The following is a 15162-nucleotide window of genomic DNA, read 5'->3' as shown; positions in this document are numbered from 1 at the left end:
TGTCTCCTTTTTTTGGTATTTTCAGGCAAATTCTTCTGCTAGTTGGGGTTTAGTCCAATTCTGTATCCTTCCCTTCAAGGCTCAGTGGTCCAAGATTATCTTCTGTGTCTATGTTAATTGGTTTCCCTTTTCTTTGTTGAAGAGGGTCTGTGCAATCCTTCTGCCTAGTCCGCCATCTTGCCGGAACTCGCCTATGCTATCAGGTTTAAGTTTCAATTTTGATTTTGATGTAGTACTATTAAAAATAAACCAAACAACAACAATAACCAAACAAACTCACTGCCATCAAGGCAATTGCAACCCCTCCTTGGGTTTCCGAGGTGGTATCTCTACAGAAGTAGATTGCCAAGTATTCCTTCCAAGGAGTAGCTGGTCGGTTTGAACCACCAGCCTTCTGGTTAGCAGTCAATGCCTTAGGCACTAAATGCCTTAGGCACTATGCCATCAGAGCTCTTAAAAGTTAACTAGGTGTGAAATATTTTGTTTTAGGTTTTTCACTTAAAATAATTTGTCTTTAAAATTGGCACCTTGAACTTTTAACAGAGAATGGTTTTTTTTTTTGGAAAGGAGTAATTAATGGGATGATAGGCTTTTTGTTGGTATTTGAGTAAAACAAACAAAAATGCTTGCTCATACATATAGCCAGTTTTTCCAATATCTACAAAGGTGATCATTTTAAAGGATTTTTGCCCTTGAAAATCTTGAAGGGACAGGTTAAAAATGCAAGCACCTTTATTTGTGTATTCCTGGTGGCGGAATGGCTACCCTGTCATATGAGTTGAAAATCAAATGTACAGGACCAAACAATAATCTGTGGAATGCTTTTGTTTTCTATCCTTGTGACATCACCACCGCTCAGGAGGTCTGAAGCTTTGAATCTGCCATGGATAAAACCTTCTCTCCCATGTTCTTGCCTTGGCCCGTGCTGTTGTTAGCTGCCACTGAGTCTGCCTGCCTCCTGGTGACCATATGCACAACAGAACAAAACACTGCCAGGTCCTGTGCCATTCCCATGATCATCTGCAGTTATATTGGACCGTTATGATCTTTTCAGTAGATCACTAGGCCTTTCTTCCCAGTACAACTGGAAGCCATGCTGAAACCTATTCAACATAATAACACTCAAGCCTCCACTGACAGACAGATGGGTGGTGACTGCACTTGAGGTGCACTGGCCAGGAACTGAACCTGGTTCTCCTGCATGGAAAGTAAGAATTCTACCATCCGACCATCAGTGCTCCACCTTGGCTCAGGGAGGAGGGCATTTCTGCCAATGCCTGCCAAACAAAGACTATTTTCACTCAAAAGGCCAGTAGTATCTTTCTTCATAAATATGGTGGGCCCTCAAGAGCAGTGGAGGAGCTTCTGCTGTTCCCTCCACCTTCACAACACCTCTCAGTAGAGGACAGTTATTGATGGGATGGCAGGGACCCACATCACTCTCTCTTTTTTGAACTCTTGCCCTCAGTTATGGGTCTCAGCTTTTGTTCTCTCCTTGGCCCACCTGCTCTGAACCTCTGAACAGAACACAACACACCATCTGCCTTGCTCTGGAGCCTCAGGTTCAAATCATTTTGTCCAATCAGCCTCTACAAGAGGCCTGAATTATAGATTAGTGGGCACCTTTTTAATCTGTTGGAGTCCCCAGGTGATGCAAGTTAACATACTCAGCTGCTAACTGAAAAGTTGGAGGATCGAGTCCATCCAGAGGCTCCTTAGAAGAAAAGATTGGCAATCTACTTCCAAAAATATCAGACACTGAAAACCCTACAGAGCACAGTTCTCCTCTGACACACATGGGATCCCCATGAGTTTGAGTTCACTTGATGGCAGTGGGTTTGGTCTTGTCTGTTAATGAAACTGACATTTTGTTCCCCATTTGGTTGATTTTCATACCTATTCATTGTCAATCAGAATCATTAAGAATAGGGCTGAGTGACCAGGTAGATTTTTATTTCTAATTTTATAGAGTACTGAAAATACTTCTAAAACTACCATATTTGTTTACCTTGTTGTTAAAGAGAAACAGGTGAAAATAATCCCCCATTTGAACACCTGGGTTTGGACTTTTTTCAAGTTACCAATCACTATCTGTGTGAATGAAAAGATGATTTTGGCTAATTACCAACCTGTCTCAACACAAAAAGGACGAAGACCATGAGATCTTTTTAAATGCTTCTTTTATTTCATTGGTTGCACATTGGGTGAGTGAACTGAATATTACAACCAAAACATAGAATTGATACAAATTAGACTCCTGTTTACACTGTAAGGTAATGAATGAAGGAAATCTTTAAGTGTTACAGAAAGATTTAGTAGAAATGTTACCAGTGGTATGGCTGAAAGAATATTTTGATGAAGTACTGTTATATCCTGAAAACCAAGAGTGAAATGTAGTTCCCGTACAAGTGGCGATTAGTATCTTAAATACAGTATTTATTGAATTGATATCTTCGTGTCTTGGATATTGGTGATTTTGTTTTTGTAATTAAACAAAGCATTTAAGATTTATTCATCATAGTCAGACTTCTGAATATAAACAAACTTTTGGCAAATAATATTTATACAGAAAAATAGTTTTAGATCCTCTCAAATCCCAGAATTATTCTATAAAATTACATTATAAATAAATAAAAAGCAAAATCTGTTGTACATATATTTGTACATCTATGTATTTGCCTTGCCTCCTCCTTATTGTAAATGGCATATTTATGACTCTTTGCATATTATAATCACAATTGTGGAAAATGGGTATCATAGTAAAAATACAGTCTTCTATATTTGCTTGGGGATACAGATGATGTTTTTGATGCTCCATTATTAAAGGGCTGAAAATAGTTATGTGCTAATAATTTCTAAAGTAAAAATCATGAAACTCAAAAAAAAAAAAAAAGAGACAATGTTACAACAATTAGTCTACAAAAATATTTCAGCGATTCCCACAATTTACCTTTTAGTAATGTATACTATGTTTTCAATGAGTTTAAATGAATAGTTATTAACAAAGAAAACAAGAAAAAGGAAAATAAGTTTGAATGCTTTAGGCAAGTTGTAGCATAACTACATTGTTATAGTTGAGAAAATTACAAATATCAATAATACATAAAGATGAAACTACCAAAGCAATACAAGTTAGATACAATACTTTTCCACAAATTAAAACAAATGCAACGATACAAGCACTATGTAAGATTACACTGAGAATGTGATTTCGTTTTTTGATAGGGTGATCAAATCTATGATATACGATAAATAGATAGTAATTAGACTTTGACCAACATTAATTAAAATGGAAGATTTCTGTTTTTCTCAAACAAAGAATGATATGGTTGGTGCATCTAGTTGTCAGAACAGGCAGTGATGCCAAAATTTAAAATATTGTACATTCAATCTCAAAAGTCAAAATACTTCAATCACTAATATGTTCACAAAGAAAATGGATGTTTTAAACAATTACACATAATATTCATTTATAACGGCTGTTCTGTTTTTCAAACAATAATTTAAAAACTATGTAGGTACTGTATAGGATATGTGCAACATATAAAATGTGAAATATGAAATATTTGGTACAATAGTGCTTAAAATAAACTTTAAAACAAACTTTCTGAACAAAATTTAATTGTATCGCTATTACCTTGAAGATCAACCAAGTATTTAAAAAAGTAAACAACATTAAAATATGTTTCATCCATATATAGTATATATATGTATGTGTATATATAATATGTATGTACTTGTATTAAAGTTTTTTATACTTTTGAGACATAAAATATGCTTTAAGGTGAAAGAATTAAAAGAACTATTTTTTTCCATGCTGTAGTCAGTTACAACCCTTTAATCCAACTTTTGAAATGCAAAACAGTAATGGGTTTTTTTTTTAAGTGAAACTATCTACTTTTTGTTTACATAGTAATTTAGATTAAAGTCACAGTCAAATTTTCAGTGACTAAACTCAAATTTACTTAAATTAGAATATTATACAGATCTCCTCACCTACAGCTTCCGTGTTTGACTAGGTTTTTAGTCTAGAAGAGTTATTCTGTAACAGGCAACCGGATGGTGAGTTTGAAAGACTAATCCCTTAGATTAGACTGTTGGCATGGGCCTCTCATTCTTGTCAAGCTGGATGAAGTCTGGCAAAATCTAGGCACTTCTACAAAGTCTCTCTTATAAAACAACTTTAAAAATATACTTGTAAAATAATACCTTCAAGACTCTGTTTGGTGGGGTATGAAGCTCATACCGTGCAAAGTTTCTTTTTCAATCTATTTACTGTTACTCTAGAATCACATGATTCAATGCGGCATCTCCAGGCAAACCAAAAAACCACACTTTGATGTGTCCTCAGTACTTGTGCTTGAAATTTCCATTCAAATTTTAGACCTGTAGGACAGGTATCAGTTTTACTTCACTTCTTGTCTTTGCTGCAGCATTCATCTTGTCAAGAAGTGAAACATACCCTTTGATCAGCGGGTAAATGAAATGACAGTAATTGGAAGTTAGAATCAAAATTGTCCTTGGAATAGGTGTTTTAACTAATGCTAATTGTTTATTGCTAAATTTGAGATAATCTGAGTCGAAATGGGTAAATTGCTTGGACTTTGTGCATCAGCTATAGTTATGGAGATAAGACAATATTCCTAGGACAGAAACTATGTTTAGAAACCCTTTAAAAGTAAACTTTATCCTTTATGTCTTTAAACATCACAGCTGGTACCAGGTAGTTAACTATCTTAGGTTGGAATATACTAAGCATACCATATTTAATACTCATATATGATATAGCAGCACTAGCTTCTTAGAGTTTGTGGTCTGTCCAGAAGAACTAAATCTTTATTTAGCATGCAGTTTGTGGCAATTCTATTGAGGAGGAAACAGGATAGTATGTACAGTAACAATGTTTAGTTATTCTCAATGCAGATTCTTGGCATTCCATTCCGTTTCTGTTGATTATTTCAGAATTATCTGTTAGAAAAAAAGACAAACACAATTTAGACATTCTTCTGTGAGGAAAAGAAAGAGTTTAAGTTTTACTCTTTGAAAACAGACATTTCAAAATAGGGATTTTCTTCAATTTCTCCTAGTTTTGATGTAATATATATAATATTGCATAAACCCCACCCTTCCTGCTGCACATTTTCATACTTAGACACACTTCTGAGAATAACAATTCAAATGCACCGTATTTTCTGTAAAACTGTGGCAGCCTACATGTGGGCATGCAATGTGTTCAGACCCTAATCTCTTTTTAGTTTTTGTCTCATATCTTTTTATTATATGTTTCACATTTCAGCCACTTAATATCAGTAAGATGATCAGGAGGTCTAATCAGATAATTGGTTCACATGAGAAAAGTTGTTTGTAGAGCATTTTTTAAAAAATCAGTATTACTTATCTATTAACTTGCATTCATAATTCAGAGATGTCTTCCCATAAAAAGTAATTTTGTTCCCAAGATAAAACAACAATCAGTTTCAAATTCAGAAAATGTTTAAATGTCTAATGTTAAAAGAGCAAAAAGGATAATATTCTAATAGAGCATTTAGAGCCTTCTTCATACATCCAAAAGCACAAATAAAGCTGAACTAACAAGTGCAGTTGTGGTCCCTGAAATCTGATCTTTGTTCATTTCCTACTCCTAACCATTACAAAGGAGAGGGAATTTGCCCTGTGTGGCCCCATCTGTGAAATGTCAAGCATAAATGTCAAATGCTCAACATATTCCAATGAACATATTTATTTGAGTAATGCTTTGACCAAACTTTGTGGAATTAGTAAACAAAACATTTATTTATCAAACAACGAAGAACCTTTGTTTAGGAAATAATAGGTAAAAATTCTTAATAGTGGGCTTCAGCTAATATTCCTAAACAGTGGGAACTCAATTATTCAATAAAATCCTTATTTCTACAAATGTAATTGATTATCCCAGTAAGTTAGAGTTTTCACAGGTGGATATTTTCCCCTTTAAGTAACTGCTCCTGAAGTTTATAAGAAACAATTTTAGTAGACACAAATGGTTTCTCCCATGAAATAAGTATCCTTCATTTTTTGAACGATACAGATGAGTGAGCATATGAGCACTAAACTTATAAAAAACTTAATTAATTAAAAATTCATACTAAGTGAGAACTTCCTTTTCATAGGAATTTCAAATTAATTGGAATAATTCCTTATTCCATGACTGATAGTCATCCTATAATAATAATAATAACATGCTTAGGAGCTCTGGTGGTATAGCGCCTAAGACATCTGACTGCTAACCACAAGGCTGGTGGTTCAAACCCAGCAGCCACTCCTTGGAAGGAAGGTTGGGCAATCTACTTCCATAGCGATACTGCCTTGGAAACCCAAGGAGGAGTTGCTATGAGTTGGATCTGACTCTATGGTAGTGAGGTTTTTTTTTAAATAGTTATTTTATATGTGAATATATATTGTATCTTTGGATAAATAATATACAAATTTCCTAGATGAAAATATTATCAGTTTTAGAGTTAGGTATTTTATAATTAAATGGAAATTATTCTATTTCATCTCTTAACTTCCTTGCTGTCTTTAAGTTTTCCAAAGAGAATGTGCTCCAGGACATCAAACCATGTCCTATTTTTCTTTTAGTTCAGCAAGAATCTCTCTAAAATATTTAAGGGAAAATATCTTGCAATTTCTTAAGTTGATATATTATATATATGTGTATGTGTATGTATGTATATACTTTCAGAATGTATTTACATTCTCGCTTATTAACCAAAACCAGGATGCCATATAGAATAAAATTCCTAGTCATCTGGAAGGAAAAAACATTCTACAGAAAGCATGGCAATAGGCAAGTTAGAATGGGCAAGCACATGTTCTAGGAATTAATTACAGTATGCTGGATTTATATTTGACAAAGAAACATGCATGACCACCCAGCTTTAATTGCACTGTAAATCAGCCTTGATGTTAACTAAAAGCATTAACTGGACTCACCCAGACCATTTTCCCTTTGCCCTAGCTTACCCATTATCCATTATATGGATAGACATAAATAAAAATGATCTCTGGGACCAGCGTACTCTCAGCGGCTACCATTGCCCAGCATTGAGGCCAGAAAAACAGTTTGGCAAGACCCTGGTCTATGTCTTTGGTGATCTTGTGGACTATGTATGAGGTATAAAAAATGAATTATCTTCTTAGCAGCTGTGAATGTGAATAGGCTCAAGACATTGGATCTTAAAAGGCAGGAAAGCTTTCAGTGTTTCTCCTTATAAGCTCCATTTATGGTGGCAGCATTTTCTTGAGAATATCTTCTGATTATTAATTTTTTTTTTCTGAAAAATATACCTTGCTGGTACAGTCTGATTGAAGTGTACTCTGGGGTGAGATACATCATGAAAATACAGATGGAATGGGAATCCAGACAAAGAAAAGCTACCAATTCAGTGTCTCTTATTTAACTACTGCCCATCTGATGCCAATTTATTGCTAGGAGACATATGACATTATAGGTTCCAGGGCCCAAGGGGAGGTAGGGTAGTTCTTAGCTGGAAGGTCATGCCAGGATACTGCTGGAGGGAAGAGGAGAGCCAAGAGTGTGTCTGTGTGGGGAAGGGATATGCTGCTTTGGGGGAAAGATGGATCTTCAGTCTAGCTTTTATATGGCTTTTTCTTTTTTTTCAGTCAGATTATATTTTTAATTAAGATTAAAAATGCATAATTTAGGATATACTATGCCACTTAATATATCTTAAATTATGCTTCTTTAGGGAGCTCTGGTAGCATAGTGGCTAAGGCACTTGACTGCTAACCAGAAAGCTGGCGGTTCAAACCCACCAGCCACTCCTCGGAAGGAAGGTTGGGCAATCCTACTTCTGTAGTGATACTGCCTCGGAAACCCAAGGAGGGGTCGCTATGAGTCAGGGCTGACTTGACGGCACATAACAACAACAACAACAACAGTCTTTGGTGTAGTGCTTAAAGCATTTTGCTGCTAACCAAACGGTCAGCGATTTTGAACCCACCCGGCACTCTGGAGGAGAAAGATGAGGCAGTCTGCTTCAGCAAAGATTTACAGCCTTGGAAACCTGACAGGGCAGTTCTACTCTGTCCTACACGGTTGTTAGGAGTCAGAATCAACTCCATGGCAGTGGGTTTATGCCACTTAATAAGATGAATAGGGATATTTTGTGGTACCCTGCTATTGCATCTCCTCAGAGATTTTCTTCATGCCAATTATAGATGAAGAGACGACATATGTTACATGTATATAACCTTCAATCTTCATTTGTAGTTTTTATGGCCAGGAGGATCAAACATATTCAGAAGGTGCCTGAAGGCTTCAATATAGATACAAAACATACATTCCTAAAGGAACAGTCTTATTCACAGGCCAGGACCTGCTACAAATCAAGCTCTAACACTGAGTTTATCCATTAAAAAAAAAGTTAATTAAAACACAGCTCACCAAAGTGTCAGTTCCTGTCCCGCACTTGGTCAAAGCTGAGGCTGTTTTCTAAGTACCTTACTCAACCTCCAAGGCACTGCAAATCCCTGCTTTCTTCGAAGGGACAAATCAAAAGCTCTCTGGGTCTGTGAGAGTATATATATCAGGGAAATAGCTACCACGCTGGGTCCCCTAAAAGTCCTCTCTCTAAAGCATTTTTTTTCCCCCAATTATTATATATTAGCCAAAAGGTGGTGTGAACTCATCAAACAGCTCTGTGGGAGAAAGACCTGGTGATTTACTCTCATAAAGATTAATCCCGAGCCAAGCATGCTGCCATCGAGTTGATTTTGACTCACAGTGACACTACAGAACAGAGTAGAAATGCCCCTTGGGTTTCCAAGGCTGTAATCCTTATGGAAGTAGACTGCCACATCTTTGTCCGGTGGAGTGGATGGTGGGTTTGAAGGATAGACCTCTGGTTAGCAGCTAAGTGTTTAACTACTGCACCACCAGAGCCCAGCCTAGAAAACCCTATGAGGCAGTTCTGCTCTGTCACACTTTGCTATGAGACAAAATCAACTCAACAGCACCTAACAACAGCAAAAGATGCCGTGCAGTTGATTCTGACTCATGGCAACCCCGTGTGTGTCAGAGTAGAACTATGCTCTGTAGGGTTTTCAATGGCTGATTTTTCAGAAGTAGATCTCCAGGCCTTTCTTCTGCAGTGCTTCTGGGTGTAGTTGAACCTCCAACCTTTCAGTTAGCAGCCACACACGTTTTTTGCACCACCCAGGGACTCTAGATTGTTATATACTCCCATGATTTTAGAGGACACTGTGAGAAACTTTTCACTAGGGTCTTATGACTTAAGCTAGTATTGCTAGTCACATTTTTGTAGGCATGGAAAACACAACACAGACAGTTTTAAGTAGCATGCACTATGTATAAAGTGCTTGCAAAAGCCAATGTGAATGTAGAGGCATTAGTTCATTCTTCCTGCCATAGGATTCCCCTCCAATACATGGGGACAGTCTGAGATGGGACCAGAAGAGGTAGTGATTCTAAAACTCATGTCTGTACCTCCTATGGTACCAGCTTAGGAAGGTGGCCAGAAGAAGCCCCAACAAATTGGGAATCTAGGAAAGGAGGAAGTGATGGAGTGTGGCCTCGAGCAAATGGAGTTGGGAGCACTAACTAGGTGGTAGAAAGCAGGGACTGTCTGCAGGAGCCAGATGGGCAGAAATTGCCGAGGAAATCCTAGGGCTGCAAGGCATCCCCTCAATACGTCAGTGCCTGGGTAGCCAACCACATCCTGCCCTAGGCTTCCTCCTGATGGGTGCTGCAAATGGTCCCTTTCAGCAACAAAACACCCTGCTCAACCACAGTTCCACTGCTTCGGCTTCTGAGAAATTTTGACAAACTGTACTGTATTTTTCTGCAAATAATGTGCCTGTGTAAATAAAGCTCACACACATACAACATGCAGCATTACGTGCTTACAAAAGTAGCGTAGGGGATGGTTGCACAGTCGGCGAAAAAAAAAAAAAAGTATGATGTGCATTGTTTGTATAAAATACCATAATGATAGGAAAGAAATCAAATATATTAACAAGATATATTTCTATCTCCCCGAGACTCTTCTCTCAAATAAGTATTATTTTATATAATAGAAAACTATGACAAAAAAAAAGAGGAATTATTAACATAAGATTCTAGACAATCTAGTATGGTAAATCAAAATTCTGAACTGAAATTATTACTTTCAATTCCTCTTTTCACTAAAGAAAAAGAACATACAAAAATGAGAATAACTGAGGCCCACAAATACTGTGGTTCTAGTTTTAAAAACAAAGACACACTTAATCTCAGACCATGAGCGTTTTCCTAAATCTTTAGTGAATAATCTAGTTGTAAAAACAGTATCTGTGATGCAAAAACACCAGTTGGCTGCAACAGAGTCTACTTATCAATGAGCAAAGGAAATCATACTAAATGAATTGAACTATCTGTCCAGATAGTTAAATTTAGAATCTGATGATTTGGTTCAATATGCATCCTTAAGTTAGCCCCATATTAGCCCAATACATAATTAATACCGTATTTATTTATTGAAGAAAAAGCATAAATGGCCCCAAAGAACATCAATGAGTTATTTCCTCATGATGTGTTATGAGCAGCCATTTACTAATCCTTGCATTCTCAGTGACTACCACAGACATGTACTGCAATGGCATCAAACTTATTAAAAGGTGGAGTGGGTCAGGTACTGTCAAAACTAAGCCTACTTGGGCTAGCCAGAAAAAGCAAATAAGTGAGTGGGCCAGGTGTGAAATGTGGCAAACAGAATGGAACTTGCCTAGACAGAATGGAGAAGCAGCCACTTGGTTTCAGCCAATTGCTACATATAGAACCTTGGATTCTTCATTGCTTGAACTTTCCATTTTTTGTAAGGTAGAAATTCAGCAACTAATTCACATCATTTAAAAAGCTAAACAAACTAACAAAAAAACTTTGTGTTGAATTCAGCTATATGCTGAGAGAGATGACACAAAGTTGGTCATCACTGAACTGAACTTTCTGGGAGGAGACAGCCGTAACTCTGCACTGCCAGCTTCCAGAGCTGGAGATCCACTAAAGCAGTAGGTGTCATCACTGGAGGCAGCAGTGGTAAGGGTGGGATGCAGTAGGAGTGAGGGTCTAATGGAGAGTAAATTCTGCAACTTTTAGGCATTTGGCTTTCACTCAAAGGTAAAGGGTATTTGACCAACAGTCATCTCCCTTCAAAAAAGAAAACACTGCCCTTCCCTTGTCTGATTCACCAGTCATGAGATATACCCATTGCCTTTTCTCTTTCCATAAAGAGGATGAATTTAGGCTGTGCCATTCTCTCAACATTGGTGTGTACTTGCAAAAGAGCTGGCCAGGGCTCGTTATGCACTTGATTTAAAGCAAAATTGTGTGTGCAGAGAATAAAACACTGAACTTGAACTCATCAGCACCAAGAAGGTATAAATAATACAAATGAATGAAAGATTTCCTTAGTGTTTCAAGCTACCAAGTATCAGTACTTCCTGAGTTTTCTAACTTGTGCTTGTTTTCCAGGAACTGTACATATGAAAAGGAGCTCTGGTGGCCTAGTGCCTAAGGCATTTGACTGCTAACTAGAAGGCTGAGTAAACTACTTCCATAAAGATTTACCACCTCGGAAACCCAAAGGGGGTCACTATGGGTCAGAATCGACTTGATGGCAGTGAGTTTGGTTTTGGTTTGGTACAGATGAATAATTTTGGAAATGGTGAACCTCTAGATGACTTCTAAAAATGTTCATGCATCTGATGTAAAAACATCCATTACAAAGATTCAGGGAAATTGAATTTTTTTTTTTAATAGAATATTAGCTTACTATTAAATTCAGTAAGAATGCTTATTCCTTTGCCAAATTGAAGGGAAAAACATTTCAGTGAAAAGAGCAACTGTTCCTATGACTGCAAACCATAAAACAATTAGAAAAGAGGAATAATGGATGCTTTTAGTTAAATCCTCCTGTGAATAACCATCAAACACTGTCTTTGTATTACTGAGTTTGGAGAGGTAGATAAAATATACCTTATAAAATATTTGTGTGGCTTTGATGAAATCAGGGAATCTCAATGGATCTTGACACCACTAGCATGGAAGCTCAAGTGGGCATTTCCAGGCAGGGCTGGCAGAAAATAGGATCCATAGCAAAAAATGAGCTTTGTAAGGACAGGGGGAATGTCTCATTCATCTTTATGTCCTTAGTGTCTGAGATAGGGCTGGGGACATAGGAGGCAAATTTATTAATTATTGGTTGCATGGAAGGATAAGTGAATAAATAAATAAGAAATCATTGAGGCTACCATGCTGCAATGGTGGCATCAACAGAAAACCAAGAGACCATTCATGGATGAGATAGCAATGGCTACAGGAAAAGAACCCCTTGGACAAGATATATCTCTGCACTCTTTCAGGGCAGTTAAAGATTCAAGAAAATTCAGAGAAAATAAACACCTCTTTCCATGTACCCCCTCTTCCCTGTTATACATCAATACAAGGGAAAATATCTCAGACTAGGGTAGAATCATTGATAGAGCAAAGAAGCACACCAGAGAAACTAAAAGCTCTTCTGAAAAAAATTTTAGACTTGGTAGATTTCTTAGAAATCTTTTCCCATGGTTATAAAGCTCTATTTCCTTAGAAGGCAATTAAAGAAAGGATGTTTCACTGTCTTCTTAAACAAAATTTATTATTAATTTAAACATTAATATAATGAATGGAATTTCCTAGCAAACAGTCAAGCCAAGGAGGCTTGCCTATTGCTCACTATCCCAATCTCTATTTTCCTTCATTTTACTGTTTTCTTCTTACTATTCTGTCTTTGTTGGCACCCTTCCCTTGTTCAGTCTCTCCACTGTTTGATATTCTCCACATCTTCCCCCTAATGTTAGCTTCTCTTCTTCATGACGGCTACTTCTCTCTGAAATTCCCTGAATCTTGTAGGAGAGGCAAAATGTGCAAAGTATTTTGGTTGAGGCAAAGTATATGAAGTAAGGGCAGACATTAGAATGTTTTTGGTTGCCATATAATTCTATACTTAATCACAGTATGGATTGCTGAAATCAAAAGCAAATGTCTTTGGCCCTTTGGTGAATATGTTGTTGTTGTTGTTATGTGCCGTCGAGTCGGACCCGACTCATAGTGACCCCTCCTTAGGTTTCCGAGGCAGTATCACTACGGAAGTAGGATTGCCCAACCTCCTTCCGAGGAGCGGCTGGTGGGTTTGAACCATCAGCCGTCTGGTTAGCAGGCAAGTGTCTTAGACACTATATAGGATACCAGAAATGCAGTAATTAATTAAAGCAATTATGATTTTATGTATTAATAAATAAACACTTTCAAGAACATTGTTTGGCCTATTTCATGACTATTTATAAACTTTAATTATATAGGAAGTTCAGAGTTAATAAATGGTATTTGAAGAGACACTTTGAACAATGGTTTTATTTTTGGGGAATATTGTTCTGAGAGAGGGCAGTGTCTGATACCATATTTGACTTGTCTTAATAATGTGTTTTTATTTGTTCAGAAATGGTTCACAAGACTACTAAAACACACTGGAATTCTGGGAGAAAATTCTCAAATATGACAGTCAGTTTCAATCTGATGTTGGTTAGAGCATCCATAATATTTAATAACACTTTAAAAAGTAGTTTAGTCAGGATTGTTGTTTTGCTCTCTGTTGACAGATTATACTCAAAGCTCTAATTCTTCTATTTTCAATGATATAGTATTTTGTGATGAACCTTTTTTCCTGTATTTTCCATTTTGTTATATTTGAACAAAGGTTTTTCCGGATCTACTTTCTGATATGTTGATAATGATCATTTAAAATGTTAATAACTGAGTTTTTTCATGAAAAACAATAATAAATGTCTCACTAATGATTGATTACCTACCAGGGTCCACATCAACAATGTAGATTATCTGGATAAAATCCATGTGAATGAAAATTATTGATCTGAGTTTTGTCTTGTTGAGGTTTGCCATAAGCTTTGATAGTGATCCTATTTCCAGCCTAAATCCTATCTCAAATCCAACTCCCCTGAGGGAACCTGTTGTTGTTGTTGTTGTTGTTATTGTTGCTGTTATGTGCTGTTGAGTCAGCCTGGCTCATTGCGACCCCTCCTTGGGTTTCTGAGGCAGTATCACTATGGAAGTAGATTGCCCCATCTTCCTTCCTAGTCCTCAGATAATCTAAAATTCCAAGGATTATTCAAGAATGACTTTTTGTCAGTCAATATACCTCTGACAGGATCTATACGTTTTTAGGCCAGATATAAATTCATTACAAAAAATAAAACAACCAACCAAAAAGCTTGAGGTTTTACCAAATGACATTCATATGGAATAATTAGATAGCTTTTTCAAAATTTATATCCATAACCACAAGGTGGTTGGATGGTATAATGAAGCTTGTGGATTGAACTAAACAAGGAATCTATGACTTATTTGCACCAGTCAAAATTATCCCCTCAGATGACTCATTACCCATGAAGGCTCCATGCTCACAGGAAGTCCCTTTGCTCCCATTACTGTCGCTCCACAAATGGTACCAGTAACTCCTAACCTCCCCAAGCATCTTCTTCCTGTCCTTCAAAGGTGGGGGGTGGCAGGGTTGGCCCATTCATGAAGGGGAAAAGAGGCAAGAGGAAAAGAAAATTCTTTTTGTTTAAACCAAAGTTAGAACCCTCTTCTCCAGCCCAGACCCAGTCTAGCTCAATTCTATCTCCACTAAGGGAATTCCAAGGATAATTTTTTTTGTTGTTATTTTCACACTGAAATGGAACTCTAGTCTTTGGATAATCTAAAAATCTAAAAATTCAAGAATGAACACTTTTTAAATCACACACAGCATAAATGAGGGAGGAAGTGAAGAGATATGAGGGAAACTTCTTAACCGTTCTTAACCCTGGTCTTTTCCCCTGAAGCCACAAGTTGAAGAACAAGTTGCTGTTGTGGTGATTCCAACTCCCAGTGACCCTACAGGACAGAGCCTTGAACCCTGTGGTTGTAATCTTTATGGAAGCAGACTGCTTGCCACATCTTTCTTCTGCTGGTGTGTTCGAGCCACCCACCTTTCAGTTTGCAATTGAGTGCTTTAGCCACTGCACTACAAGGGGTCCTTCCCTGAAGCTACAAAAGTCTTTATAGCA

At 37.1% G+C, this 15162-nt stretch overlaps 1 protein-coding gene across 1 annotated transcript in view; it reads right to left on the bottom strand.

The window, feature by feature from the left end:
- Positions 1-4840: 4840 nt before the first annotated feature.
- The window catches only part of MBNL2 (muscleblind like splicing regulator 2), a 154429-nt gene continuing 144107 nt past the window's right edge, over positions 4841-15162 (bottom strand). The window contains exon 8 of the mRNA XM_042783201.1: positions 4841-4968. Within this exon, the coding sequence (XP_042639135.1) occupies positions 4841-4968 (128 nt within the window). The remainder of the gene's footprint in view (positions 4969-15162) is intronic.

This window comes from Orycteropus afer, unplaced genomic scaffold (genome assembly GCF_000298275.1).
Source record: "Orycteropus afer afer isolate SDZICR_OR568_19922 unplaced genomic scaffold, OryAfe1.0 scaffold00730, whole genome shotgun sequence".
Taxonomy (NCBI): domain Eukaryota; kingdom Metazoa; phylum Chordata; class Mammalia; order Tubulidentata; family Orycteropodidae; genus Orycteropus; species Orycteropus afer.
The sequence above is the reverse complement of the archived record's forward strand: the minus strand, read 5'-3'. Positions and strand labels throughout refer to the sequence as shown.